Consider the following 14,443-nt stretch of genomic DNA (forward strand, 5'->3'; position numbering starts at 1 on the left):
ACATCTTTGTTTATGTCTTCGTAAAAAATTATATATAGATTTATATCAATATTGTTAAATACAAAATATAGTAATTAAAAACATTTTTTGGACGTATCCAAGCGATGTGTGACATTTCTTCAATGTTCTGAATTTCTTACATGTATAGAATGTATTTGTATTCGTTGAAGATAAACGCTCAAAAAAATATATGTAATTTATTCCTCAATTTGGTCCATAATAATTTGTTCCTGATGAGTTTTTTCAGCTTTTAATATCTTACTCTAACAAACATAATTCGGGAGGAACGCGGGATTTATGATATAATCACCCTTTCAACCCCGTTAGCGAATGACACGGCTATCACCAAATAAAAAAAAAAAAAATTAAAAAAAAAAATAATTCTTATACCGAGACAAGCTTTGACAGTTAGTGAAGGAGGCAGGATTTCTTTTCTCCCAGAATTTCTCTTTTTAAACATTTTTATTATACGCTCACGAAATCGTCTTTTAAACAATTGGGTCTGGAGAAAAAAATCGCGCCGTGAAAAAGTAACCCAAGTCGCCCTTGTGAGAGGAAATTCTCCTTATGATTCTCTGTAGGCAAAGAACCAGTCAGCCCTACAACGATGACTTATATAGCTTTCTAATTAACGCATTGCTAATGACTCGAAATTTATAACTAAAATTCACTACATGCTTGAGTCTTTTTTGAAAATCTAATAATACTGGTTAAAACCTAGTTGATTTTTAGATCAATATTAATTTATTAAACTAATCCATTATTTCGGTTTATTACATATCAAATCTCAAATAAATAAAAAAAATTAATTTAGCCGTACATGTAATTTGTTAGTTTTACTGATCAAAACCAAATACATTGTAATATTTTTTTTTATAGATATATTAATGTTCTTTATGTAAAATTCTCTAAAAATTTTACAGAATAATATAGGAAAATTTAATATAGGATAAAAGTTCTCTAGTTTTATATATATATATATATATATATATAAGCATTTATGTCAAATGAGATATATATCTTAATTAAAGACATTGTCAACATTTTTTCAAGACTTATTAAATGTTAAACTCTCTGACACAATATATGTCCCGAGTGATAATGAAAATTAACCGATCATAATCGGAAAAGTTTGCCGCGGGCGAGGCCCGTTTAGCGTCTCGCAAAAAGAAGAAATCCACAGAAAGAAATCATCTCGTTGGAGAACTGACGGGACGAGTCGAGGAACTTGGCAATCGTGGAGGACGGGCAGCGTGTGTCGTTGGAGGTGTCGCGGAAGGTGGTAGTCGTCGAAGGTGGCGGTTTGATAAACGGCGGGAAGGGGGGAGGAATGCGGGGCAGGGAACGGAGGACACTTTCACTCTCACAGGTGTATGACCGACTGGAGAACGCAAAGCTCGCTGTTCGAACGAGCAAGAGAGGACAAAGCGGTGAAGAGGGTGGGTATAAGAGAGAGACAGAGAGGGGGGCAAGAGATAGAGAGAGATAGGATCAGAGCGAAAAGGACCAGAAAGATGGAGAGAAAAAAAGTGAAGAGCAAAGGAGGAAGGAAAGAAAGAAAGAAGGTTTAACGCCGCAATATATGATCTCGGACTCCCCGTTTCACAAAGTGGAGGGCCTCACGCGGCCCGCTAGATAACGGCCCATCGGTCACGTGCTCGCACGTACTAACGTTCACCTCTTTCATTGCGATAATATGAGATATCTCATATCTCAACGTTAGCCTGCCCTTTTGTTGCACATCGGTTAAGTTACTAATTAAATTAAAAATCTAATAATAAGGAGCAATTTCTGGCCAGAACATACTAGATTGACAAAACTTTACTAATATCTGTTATACATGCAAAAACTCTACTTGATCTAAATTTTATCTATTAAATTTTTTATTATTCAATTGTTAGCGAAAACAGAAATAAAACTACGTAGCATAGCTGTAACATTGGCATGTGATCTGATCATATGATTTTATGATAATTATGACAAAGACTCTCGAATAGTCGTCTTTCAATTTCATTCGTTCTACCCTTCTTCGTACGTTCATTATTTTTAAGTAAATAAACATAAATCTTTATTTATATCTTTTAGGGCCAGTTTCACAAACGTCGGTTAACTTTAATCTCTGGTTAAACTATATCTTTGTCTCTTTTCAGATACGTTCTTAAAAAGAGACAAAGATATAATTTAACCGGAGGTTAAAAGTTAACCGACGTTGAAACTGGCCCTTAATTGGTTCAGAATGTGAGGCATAAATTATAGTATTTAGTGTACAATATTTATGATAAAATATCGATTTACACGAATCAATTCTATCGAGTTGCTTGGCATTCTTTTATGATAGCGAAGTAGGTAAAAAAAAACGACGAACACAGTGGTCCATCTCGCGATAGCGGATATGATCGCATTAAAAGCCGCGGGCACCATTGGCGACGATGAAAGGAGGGATAGAAAGAACTCGGCAGGGGGGCGAGAGAAAAAAAAGAGGGAAAGAGAAAGAGGGAGGCAAAAAGTAGAGTTGAACGAGGGCGAAATGGAGAAAGAGAGAAAGAGAGAAAAGGATGGTGATGAGGGTCGATGAACCGAGGACGTCCGCGCTGTTCGCCGAGTTTACTCACTACCAAAATACATTGTTGGTCCCGATGGTCCGGAGTCCCACAGTGGGTCAGTGGTTCACGGGAGACCGAGCCTGCCCGGAGAGAGATACACGGCGCGGAAACATCCTTTACGATTATTTTGGCTTTCATCCGCGTCTGCGATCTCCGAGAATATCAGTACACGAGACCACGGTGCCACTTGCCAAAATCGGCAAACAATGATTACAGGAAACGCGAAATTAGACGCTGGCATCATTCGCGCTCGCGCGAAACACCGTAAATGTAGACGGTTCAATTATTAATGTCGACACATAATATCAGAATTCGTACCAGCTAGGTTAATAAATTGTGTATATGAGACACATACTATAGTTAGAGTAGTTAGAGTAGTTAGACAATCTCTGTGGTTATTAGAGCCGTGAAGTATGTATTAAATAGACACAAATAAATAAATCGGTATTAACTTATAATAATTCAATTGTTGCAATAATCAATGATGTCTACTCCTTGAGAAAACCGCACATAAAAATTGCCTTAATTTATTTTAAAATTTTATTAAATATTTTTATTTCATGCTAACAAAAAACTTTTATCGTTAAACCCTCAATATGTATTTTATAATTGTTCTACAAAGTTTATCTAGGCTGTGTGGCTAGTTCTTTGCGAGCAAAATAAAAATTAAAAAATTAAAATTAAATCTTAAATCTACCTCTTGGATCTTATTCTTTTTATTTCGTTACATCTTTCCGTTCTATATAGACATATCTGTGCGTTGCATCGATCGATGGACCACTATTTACTCGTTTAATGAAAAAAATTGTATTCGCCTGATTCTGGAAGGCTTGAATTCTGCAAATTTATTTCGCCGCAAGTAACGTCGTTTGGTGGAAGCGTGTCGAGTATGACGACAAGACGCGAGTGATCGACAAGGCAGCTCATTCTGAGCCATCGGTCGATTTTATTTGGCGATCAGGCCCGAAGGGAAGAAAGGAAATCGCGCTGGAGAAATGACGCGAGGCTCGTAAAGCAGGATAAAGAGGTTAACTGTTGTGCCGCTAAAAATACCTCCATCCCGCCTTCGCATCTCGTCTTCCGTCCACTGCATATATCAGATTCATCTCTCTTGTATTCAACATTCTGCAAGCTCGCGAGATTTCGGATGTAATATAGCGGGAATAGAGATGGTTAGAGTAATTCTAGAAGATGTGTTGCTCTTGTATAAAATTTTACATGTCGAATTCTAAGCAGTAAGTTCTGCATCTTATAAAAATTATAATTTTTTTGTTAATTAAAATATATTTTTTCATATTGATAAATTATATGTTTACTTATATTTCAGCATCATATTTTTATATATTTGTTATTTTATTGCAATATATTAAAAGGAAAGATGGATAAAAAGAAAGCCAAGAAATTTTTCCAGTTTGTCCAGACAAACATAGTTAAAATGCAGAATGCGTTTTAATTACCATATATGCCGTCAACGTTACGTACTTTTTCCGCCATTTCTATCTTTCATTTACGACACTTAGAGCATTGTTTAAATCTGCTTGAAAAAGTTATTTTTACATTTTTGGCAAAGATAAAACATATATATTTATGTGGCAAAAACTGGCATAATTTGAGCGGGTCGAGACTTTCGCAAAAAAAAGGAAAAGAAAAGAAAAAAAAAGGAATTACACGAATGTTGTACAAGTGAAACTTCACGGAAAGACTTCCCCTTGATGAAGACCGGTTACGTACATGATATTGAGCGACTTCAATAAGTGACAACACTCTGCAGAAAAAGTCAAATATGGTCTTCAAAATATTACCACGAAATAACTCGCATGTTTGGCTCATTGCGCAATGTTAATGATTACGCGCGATCTTCTATCTCGGGAAAATATATTATAAAGACTTTCATGTCTTTTTATAAAACAATAATTCTGCTTTAACTTAAACTTACAAATTAATTGAAACTTGTATGTATCTATTTAATTATAATTTATCAACTAATGTAAAAAAGAGTAGTTCAATATAAATATTATCATATTTGCTATGACGAATTAATACAGAAATGCATATATAAAATAATGACCGTTAATAAAATTAATATTAACGTGAAAATACAATTTCAACTTCTCGTGTGAGCAATCGGCGCCGATCTTGAGAGACTCTACTCGTATCAAAATCTTACAGCATTACATTGCACTCATTTCACAAGCACTGTATTTCGTATCGTACAGTATTTGCATTTCGAATATCAGAAACAGCAGGGTAAAAAAAACTGCAAGTGTTTCCACGGCGGGAAAGAGACCGCGGTTCGTTGTCCCACGTGGTTACACGTGGAATAGCATGTGCATTCGCGGCGCGCAAAAGATTTCGCGCTATAGAAGAGAACGATCGTTAGCGACTATCGCCTCGACTCTGTTCGCGCGCCGGGAGCAAGGAACTGCTAATGCGACCACGGCAATCGTTAGAAATCTCTCACGTTTCTTGCGCCACGGCCGGCATTCGCCTGGTCTAATCGCTCGTTAGACAAGTCACGTGCCACGGTATCACGCTGAATTCGCGCCCTGCACACAATGACTCTCCGACGAACCGAGAGAGTCCAATAAGACAATGACGTTCCTCCCGAGAGGCGACACGTTCGATTCGTTTGCACCTGTGCGAACGTCTCGATCTTTGCTCTTTCGGCTTTCGTATTATAGGATTATGTTCCTTATTCTAGCAGATTGCTCCATAATGCTGATACAATTGTGATAAAATCTTTTATACCTTTTATAATCATCAAATTTAGATATGAAATATATTCATTAACAGAAATTAAATTGTGATTTATTAATATGCCTAGACGGGTTAAGATCTGAAACAGCACGCGTAAGACGAGTTTCGAGAATTTTTAATGAGAACACGGCGAGAAGGCGAAATTTTAATATCTTCCTTTTTATCTTTGATTGTCGATTTAATGACAGCACGAGCAATTTTTTTTAGCAGAGTCCATTTTAATTCTAACGGGGAGTTTTATTTATTTAATTGATCATATTCATAATGTATATTAATTAATATACGAGTATTATATAATCGTGATGTATATTAAATGTGTCCCATTCGTTTGCATTCATAGACATCTCATGACACGCGATTCTTATTGAGTCTCTTCGTTTCAGATTTTTGCAAGCATTTTGCAGTCCAATTTTGCAATCAACTATGCAAAGGTAATAAAATAATTTTCTTAAGGAGAAATTTAATTGCCGAATGCAAACGTGTCAGATATTATTAATGTACGCACACAGTAAATTAATATAGGGATATCTATTTGTTATCCTCAACACAATATAACAGATAAAGTAGAAAGTATAATATAAAAAATGATAAGCATTGCAGTCTTGTATAAAGCTAAAAAAAAATTCAAAAGAATCATCTGCATTTTAACAACCGTTAGATCGGCCACTGTCTATAAATTTTTATCACCGACAAGAATTAACGACTCGATCTGCGCCAAAGATCGTAATCTGATTTTTGTGTATTTTGCAAAAGAAATTTCTTAATAAAATAAGTTTAGAAGAGCTAAGGAGAGAGAAAATGAGCGAGATAAAATCGATGAACCGGCATCCGATAGGAGATCCGCGACGAGGGATGATACAATTTGTTGAAATGAAGTGAACAAGAAAACCAAGAAGAAAAGCCATAAACCATCATTAGACGGTCATAAAACGCGAGTTGCCCGTAACGAACGTGGAAGAATCATTCTTGTTCGCTTGCGGTTCCAAGAAGTCCGGTTAGAATTTAGGCTACCCGAATCTGGAACGCCTCGGTCGTTGGCCTTGCCTTCGATTCCCTGCCTTCGAGATTTTCGGGCGCGACTCCGCGTATATACCGGCGTGCTTGTACATCCGTATGTTAAAACGAAGCTTTTATCTAACGAACGTCTAGACTGGTTCGAGCCGAATGTGCTGAGGATCTCGAATCACGCGACGTCGCCGACAATTTTGTCCCGAACCCGTGGAACGTATACGGAAGGGAAAAGACGTGATCTAAACGGCGTCCGCTTAAGAGGTGATGAGTAGGAAATTTTAATTATTTCGATAATTCACAAAATGCTTATTAATCTCATTTTCGCTTGCTTACACTGAAAAAAAATTGTTAATTTGACTAAACCTTTCAACTAAATATTATCTTGTTAATTAAACATATAGAAATATTTAAATTAAATATAACATATTAAATCTACCAAAATGTATATTTGACTTAAATACTAATGCATGTTCAATTAACAAAATAGTAATTTAGTTGAAAGGTTTAGTCAAGTTAACAAATTTTTTTTTCAATGTACTACATAAATATCAATAAAATCGGCATAAAGTGACAAGTCCGTCAATGTGCATACAGATTATACTAAACAATAGGCTTATATGTAAGAGGATTTTTAGATGGCAAAATAATGTGAAAAGTATATAGAAAAGATGTAGCATATAAATATAATAAGATATCTTCATTTTTACTTTTGTATTCAGTAGATTTCGTATATCATTCTGGGTCTTATCTGTCTAATTTAAAGATTACTTCAGCATTTCCAGAAACAAATGTTAAAAAGGCATTTTTAAATTAAATATATAATATCGTAATCGCATTGCAAAAATCATTCAACTTGAAAATTTACGATTAATAGAAAAATTGATATATTTTCGACGGATTCTTCAAACGTCAAATAATTTTTTAAATTAGAAATCAACTATTTATAAGAGAGAAAAATTGATTTATCCAGATCGTTTTTTTTTTATTCAAAAATTCAATTTCTTATTAATCATTGCATCACACAAATTAATGGCTATCGCTGTATCTCGAATGTCGTCAATCTTCCTCTCGCATTACGATGTGTCATTCTAATTCTCGTTATTCGCACGTGTGATGAATGATTATTGAAATGCATATATCGCAATCGTTATCAACGCTGTTTGTGCATGGCGTGTTTGATGCGGTGAGCGAAGTGCGGTTGCTACCGTTAATTTCGCGCGATTATAATTGTACGCCTTTTTTTCTTGCCTCGTACATGCGCCCGGGCCCGAGTGAAGACGGAGGCTGAGGACGAACCTCGCGGGCGCGGCGGAGGACGGAGGAGGTCCGGAGTCCGGAGGGAAAGGCACGAAACGCGCGATTCAAAGATAATGTACCGATGTACTGAATTACGCGGCCGGCTACTGAATAATTTTGACCCACATCCATGAATCGCCTCGAGGCGACGGGATGCCGGAGATCCGATCAGGCGCCTCCTTCTCGGCGCTCCTTTATCGAATCTACCGTGTTGCTCATTTTCAGAACAGCGATAAATAATGCGCCGTGAAAGATGAAAAAAAGAGCTACGTCAGATTTTTTAATTGATCGGGCACGGAGGATATTCTATTACAGATGTATAGTAAAGAGTAAAAGTCTTGCATGTAGAAGACACATATGCAAAACGCAATCACACTTGAAATGTCAAAAATATTTGTTAATTTCAAAAATTTCTATATATATTCTAATATGTTTGAAATTTTTAGCGATAAATTAGAAAAAAATATGTGTCCTAAAAAGAGATTTAATTATCAATTTAAAAAATTAAAAAATTTAGTAAATTAAGCAAATTTATGGACTATATTTTCCAGCACAATTTTTTATATTGCAAATAAATTTTAATTTAAGATATTCTTCTTATCAAAATATCTAATTAAAAAATTACTGTCTAATTAAATAATTATCGTAAGAAGAAATATTTTACATTTTATCATATACACTGACAATGAGATAAAGCATGGCAAGACTTAATTTGTATTTGTTTCGTGTACACGTAACTTCCTTTATGCAAATGTATCGTCTTGACGTACATACATTACAATAACGTGCGGTGATAATTCTACTGGAAACTTGTCACCGGAACTCATTTTCTGGACGCTATTAGGTTGCAACGGAAAGATAAGCTGTGCGATTTATATTCAGGCTATGTCCGTGATTATAATTTTCGACTTAAATAGGTTTCAAAACGAGAGAACTTGAGTGAAACATTGCAATAATTGATGTTACTAATTAGCCCTAGAAGGCAACATTAATTTGATGCAAAGCAAATTGAATTAATAAAGAAGTATCGATGAAAAGATGTCGTATTTTAGAGGACACTTACTAAATATCTTTTACTTCGCACAATCTTTTACTTCCAGCAGATAAAGAAAGTATGTATTTGCATATCTAGTATCTACAAAGTTCTGTTAGTGAGTGTATGCTAAGGTGGATAAGGGTTTCATATATAAAGGAAGGAACGATACTTTTTGTAATTAGACTAAGTGGTGCTCTTCTTCAGGAGAAAGTACAATAATGGTTCTAATACGAATAATTTTATCACTCGTAGCGATCGGTATCGGTTTAGGATTGCCAGCTAAGAGTCATCGCGAATCTCATGGTCGCTCTGTACCACCTGAACCACGGTTCAATGGAGTTTTCGACAATGACTACAATCACGAGAAAATTGGTAATTAAATCTCTAATTATACTTCCAATTTCACAACGAATTTTGTATAAATATATGAAATTTGAAATAAAAATAAATTTTATTTGAATCATTTTGATTGTGTAATTGTTGTGTATATAGCATTTTGTTAAAACTTGTTATATTCATGTTTTCTCGCGTAGCCAATAATATAAAATATTGGAGCCCGAATGATCTACAAAATGTTTGGGAGCTGAGTGGTTTATATGAGGGTGATATAATGATTCATCCCGATAGTCCATCAGGGAAAAATGGTCTCTTAGACGCTACAGCACGATGGCCCGGCGGTGTTGTGCCTTTCTTTATACAAGAAGATGATTTTGGTAATTTTTTATATATTTTTTTTACAAAACTTTAATAGCAAGTAAAATATATCAAGTAAGTGTTTTTAACTAATTATAGATATGCTATATCTTTTATATATTATATTTGTGTTTATGATCAATTTCGCTGAAAATCGCTTAAGCTCGGATTGAAAATTAAAAGTAAATATCGTCTCTTTAATAGCCAGGGGAATTTAAATCGTCATTTTATATGTACTTAAAAATGCAATTTTACATGTAAAAATCATAAACTCATAGATCGAGACCAAATCGAATTGATCAAAGGAGCTATGCAAGAATATTATGAGAAAACTTGCTTACGTTTTCGACCTTACAAGGATGCTGACGAGGATTATGTGACAATACAAGCGAAAAAATCGGGATGCTGGTCCCTGGTAGGTCGTCACGGTCGCGGACAGGTGTTGAATCTACAAAATCCGGGATGCGTTCATCACGGCGTTGTCGTGCACGAGCTCATGCACGCCTTAGGCTTCTATCATCAGCAGAGCGCCGCGGACCGAGATGAGTGGGTCACTATACATTGGGAGAATATTAAATTAGGTATCTGCCAATAACATTAATATTATTAAAATATTTCATCTTTAGTCATATATAAAAAATGTACATTTTTCTATAAATTTTTTATATTGAAAGATTTTTTGAATGCGTAATATATTATTTATTCAGTTCATTCATATATCAAAATGAAAATGATAATATATTCTATAATATTCTTAAGGTGAGTAGTCTCGCATAATGTGTGAACCGAATTTTAATGAACTCTTGCAGGTAAAGAGCATAATTTCAACAAGTATGACAATCGCACTGTTACCGATTATGGCATAAGCTATGATTACAAGAGTGTCATGCACTATAGTTCTCATGCTTTCTCTAGGAATGGAGAACCTACTATTACGCCCAAGGTAATAATCGTGTGGGCACACTCGCAATATTCCTATTGATTTTAATTTCATCTCAATGTTTTGCAGAAACAAAAGGTAAAACTTGGTCAGCGAGATGGGCTCAGTGAAAAGGATGTAGCTAAGGTGCAAGCAATGTATAAAGAGCAATGTGGCGATCGTAAGCCGGGAGAAAATGACGATTCTTCTGAAGAAATTCCTCTAGGATGGATATTCGATTAAGTTCATGTTCCAAAAATCAAATTCTCTAGAATTTATAATATTAAATATCGATAAAGCAAAATATATATGTAAATATATTTCCATTTTAGATTACACACATGTTTATTATGTAGTGAGATTTCTGAAAATATCAAATATATCTTATCTCTAAAGTATAACTAAAGTATAACTGAAATATATAAAGTTTATTCATAAATAAAATATATATTTGATGTTGAAATATTATAAGGCTTATATATCAGACAATATAGCATTAAAATTGATTCCTAAAAATAGTTTTTTTTATTTAATCTTAAGGCACTTAATTGGCAGGACTCTTTTGATTGTAATATGTTAGTTGTTTCAATTCATTTACAGCATCCTCTGCCGCCTAGAATCATATTTATGATATATTATATAAGTCTAAATTATATAATATATATTATATAATATTATATGTATATTTTATATATATATATATATATATATATATATAATAAATTATATAATTATATATTATATAAATCTAAATTTGAAAGAATACATGCATTAGTAATTTACTTACATGTCGTACTTGTTCATCCTCATCCTCGGTTAAACTCTCAATTAGATTTTTTAACGATTTATCCCAGACTTGTTGTAGTGCTCGACAGCAAAATCTACCTAACAATCTGATCATAATACATGTTCTCGCTCGCAAAACAGCTTGTCGATGATTGAGAAGTTTGTTGAGCTGCTCCACCAAAACACCTTCATTAAAAATATAATTTGATATGTATAATTTATAAAATTATAATATATTAATATTGCAGAAACAAATAATCTACACGTAGCTCACCAGAAGGTTTCGTACGTAGTACGACTCGTTCTACAAGTTCAGCATTTTCAGGTTGAGAACGTAGAACATTATTTAAAATCGCAACGAGATCTGCAACAACTCTTGCCTTTCTTTTCTCCAAAGTTAACAATTGTTGTAGAAGTGGCATTCCGTTCACAATGTAAATAGCATCGCAAAACTGCATGAGAAATTGATCCTCGATGTAGACCAACCTACAAAGGACCAGCATCGCACATTCAAGAGCTTCAAGTTCATCTGCGGATAAAGAAGATGCCGATCTCGTTCCCGTATTGGTTAAATCTGCCGTGTTCGATTCGCTGTTGGAACGTTCCGACATTAACAGCTTTATAGCATAAACGAAATTCGGTACCACTCTTACATCTAAATAAACCCGTTCGATCTTCTTCAAATTCTCCTTGCTGATTGACACGGTAAATGGCAAAGATAATAAGCAAGCTACATATTCGATGACTCGACAACCGGCTGCCGGATTTCTCAAAGGAGAAACGAACACCGAAACGCAGTTTTGTTGTAACAACGAGTCGATCTCGCCCTCCATAACTTCTTCCATTGATCTTTGTAAAAATGCAACCCACTCCTCGTTTTCGATAGGTCTTTCTACTGCTCTCAGATCCCAATCTGGCAATCTTGTATGCTTTTCAGTCAATTTTTTCTCACCAAATTCCTGCTCGTAATCAATGCTCAAGCAGCTCTGTTTGCAATCACCATCACCGTGTACAATTTGATTCACATGTGAAGATTTTTCAATTTGTTGGCCTACATTGACTCCATCACCCTGAGCATTAGTGTGATGCAATTCCCTATTCAACTGTCGTATGGAATGATTGTCATCCGTTTGCGTTTGAACAGGTTTTGAGTGATCCTCTATTGGGAAATTATGATGTACATTTGCACTATGCGGACAATCATTCTGACATATAGCGTGATCTGCAGCTAACAAATCACTTCTCAGAGATGCTCTAAGACTAAGATTTCCCAAGAGTACGTCAATGCTGGCACTGGAGTCAGTGCCGCTTGGTTCGCTACGACGTAATGCTTGACAGTGTGTTATCCCATGCTGACAGTAAGTAAAAGATATCGGATAGCCTGGTTGTGAAAAACATGTTCGTTGATAATATTTCCGTTCATCCTCTCTTTTCTGGATTGCTTTCTCCGCAACTCTAAAAGTATTATCTTAAATAAAATATACATATTATAAATATAATTCCTTTTAAACAAATATCAAAAATTAATAATATAATACTTGGTTTGTTTTACAGCATGTATTGCCAAATTATGCAATTGCTGTTGTTTTGCTATCGCTTGACTTGTAGATAGCGGAGTTGTAAATGGAGTAGATGCAGAGCCTCCTACTATTATAATTCGATCTTTGACGAATGGGTGTTCAAGAAGAGCAGGCCAGGTCAATCGTTTAGAAGGATCCTTTTGAAGTAAACCCTAAAATTATGAAATTATGATGAAAGTTACATTACATATAAATATATACCTAATATCACCTAAAATAAATATTCGTACTTGTAAGAAGCTTTTGCAATTTGGGGAAATAAAATCTGGCCACTTTACTGTTTCAAATCTGATCAACTTCACCAAGTGCAGTATCGAAGTGGTTTGAAAAGGAGGAGAACCCACTACTAATTCATAAATTATACAACCTAAAGACCTAGAAATTTATACAATTGTTATATAAATTGTATCCAATCGTTGTATAGTTATATATTTACCATAAATCAGCATTGTGATCATAAGGACATTCGTCTATAAGTTCTGGTGCCATGTATAATGGTGTCCCTTTGATAGAAGTAAGTACATGTGTACCGGTGCTCATACTACGAGCAAATCCAAAATCACACAACTTAGCCACACCATTTGCTTCCAAGAGAACATTTTGAGGCTTGAGATCTCTAATAATATTAACACAATTGTTATATCATTGCATATATTACATGCTGTTCCTGTCTCCAATTAGACACAAACCTATGCATCACTCGATTTGAATGCAGATAATAAAGCGCAGATACCAAATCACAAGCTATTACTTGCGTTCTTTCCTCGGACAATCTGCCTTCCTTATCCAATATGTCATAGAGTTCCTTATCCGCGTATTCTGTTACAACCACGATCTAGATCAGATATTCCACAAAATATCTAGAAATATGTTTCATTTATAGCTTAGTTTCGATCAGACATACCTCATTCTCTGTTTCAAATGAGTCTATCATTTGTACAATATTGGGATGATGCAAATTACGTTGAATCTCACACTCTTGACGTAAACCCTTAAGTTCTTTAAACGTTCTGCCACACTGTGGGCAAGTATAATGGTGTATTAGTCATGAAACACACAGGAGTTATTTATATCTCTCTTGGTTCTAACGCAGACTCAACATACCTTTTTTATCATTTTAAAAGCCACGATTTCACCATCCGAACGCTTTTTAGCTTTATACACCTGTCCAAAGGATCCTTCTCCGATCTGTTTCAAAATCTCATATTTTCCTATTTTGAAATTTTCGTATTTCTTCATCTTGACAGCTTTTTTCAAATCAAATGTAACAAGAATACACTCTTTATATCAGCACAATGTGCGCATGCGACAAAATAAATGCCGCTTGACACGCGTTGAGATGTATTAAATGTAAACAATTAAATGCGAAAACATCAGATTAAATGTAGCGATGAATTTTTTTATAATTTGAATTTCTTCAAATTTAAGAAACTTCTTACAGGACCGAGTAATAAGTTTCTTTTTTTTTTTTTCTTAAAAAGTTCTTCCAATTTGGAAATGTTTTTATTAAGCACATATAAATTTAGATTTTTCACTTTCAGTACTTGTTCACATTATTTGCCACGTCTTTACAATAAATAAAATAATAATCCTAAGCACGTGTCTTGATTAGCAAGCTCGAAAACAAAGATTATATTATTGTTATAATCGCGCACTAACCTATAATGCTGCAGTTGGAGCAAGAACAAAAGTGAGCCAAACCAAGTATGGTTAGTAAATCAAGTAAGGTTGGAAGAAACCTCTGATGATAACAGAGAAAATT

At 34.7% G+C, this 14,443-nt stretch overlaps 2 protein-coding genes across 3 annotated transcripts; one reads left to right on the forward strand and one right to left on the reverse strand.

Annotated features, from left to right (window-relative positions):
- The first annotated feature begins 8,899 nt into the window (after window positions 1-8,899).
- On the forward strand, window positions 8,900-10,676 carry LOC145946582 (seminal metalloprotease 1-like). The gene is made up of 5 exons (XM_083056281.1): window positions 8,900-9,075; window positions 9,237-9,416; window positions 9,675-9,977; window positions 10,206-10,339; window positions 10,406-10,676. Exons 1-5 carry the CDS (start codon window positions 8,922-8,924, stop codon window positions 10,556-10,558), a joined length of 924 nt encoding a protein of 307 aa, XP_082912407.1. The 5' UTR covers window positions 8,900-8,921; the 3' UTR covers window positions 10,559-10,676.
- A 21-nt stretch (window positions 10,677-10,697) lies between these two features.
- On the reverse strand, window positions 10,698-14,407 carry Fu (STKc_STK36 domain-containing protein fused). 2 transcript variants are annotated; one of them, XM_083056269.1, is made up of 10 exons: window positions 14,341-14,407; window positions 13,786-13,928; window positions 13,586-13,699; window positions 13,371-13,516; window positions 13,118-13,297; window positions 12,912-13,056; window positions 12,640-12,833; window positions 11,376-12,556; window positions 11,103-11,287; window positions 10,698-10,928 (listed from the first exon to the last, which is right to left on the reverse strand). In XM_083056269.1, the coding sequence occupies exons 2-10, from the start codon at window positions 13,918-13,920 to the stop codon at window positions 10,860-10,862; spliced, it is 2,349 nt and encodes a 782-aa protein (XP_082912395.1). In that variant the 5' UTR covers window positions 13,921-13,928; window positions 14,341-14,407; the 3' UTR covers window positions 10,698-10,859. The 2 variants fall into 2 exon arrangements, with proteins under 2 accessions (XP_082912395.1, XP_082912396.1); XM_083056270.1 differs by lacking the exons at window positions 13,786-13,928; window positions 14,341-14,407 and having other exon boundaries at window positions 10,701-10,928; window positions 13,371-13,500.
- Between the last annotated feature and the right edge of the window lie 36 nt (window positions 14,408-14,443).

Source organism: Prenolepis imparis, unplaced genomic scaffold, assembly GCF_030444845.1.
Source record: "Prenolepis imparis isolate NDT839.2.m4 unplaced genomic scaffold, iyPreImpa1.0 SCAF_17, whole genome shotgun sequence".
NCBI lineage: Eukaryota > Metazoa > Arthropoda > Insecta > Hymenoptera > Formicidae > Prenolepis > Prenolepis imparis.

Bases quoted from the DNA above. Each gene is read 5' to 3' on its own strand.
- LOC145946582 (XM_083056281.1), top strand. From the start codon at position 8,922: ATGGTTCTAATACGAATAATTTTATCACTCGTAGCGATCGGTATCGGT. The intron at 9,076-9,236 runs GTAATTAAATCT...TTTCTCGCGTAG, and splicing joins CTACAATCACGAGAAAATTG to CCAATAATATAAAATATTGG. The intron at 10,340-10,405 runs GTAATAATCGTG...AATGTTTTGCAG, and splicing joins AACCTACTATTACGCCCAAG to AAACAAAAGGTAAAACTTGG.
- Fu (XM_083056269.1), bottom strand. From the start codon at position 13,920: ATGAAGAAATACGAAAATTTCAAAATAGGAAAATATGAGATTTTGAAA. The intron at 13,517-13,585 runs GTATGTCTGATC...TATCTGATCTAG, and splicing joins CATTTGAAACAGAGAATGAG to ATCGTGGTTGTAACAGAATA. The intron at 12,557-12,639 runs GTATTATATTAT...TAATACTTTTAG, and splicing joins CATGCTGTAAAACAAACCAA to AGTTGCGGAGAAAGCAATCC.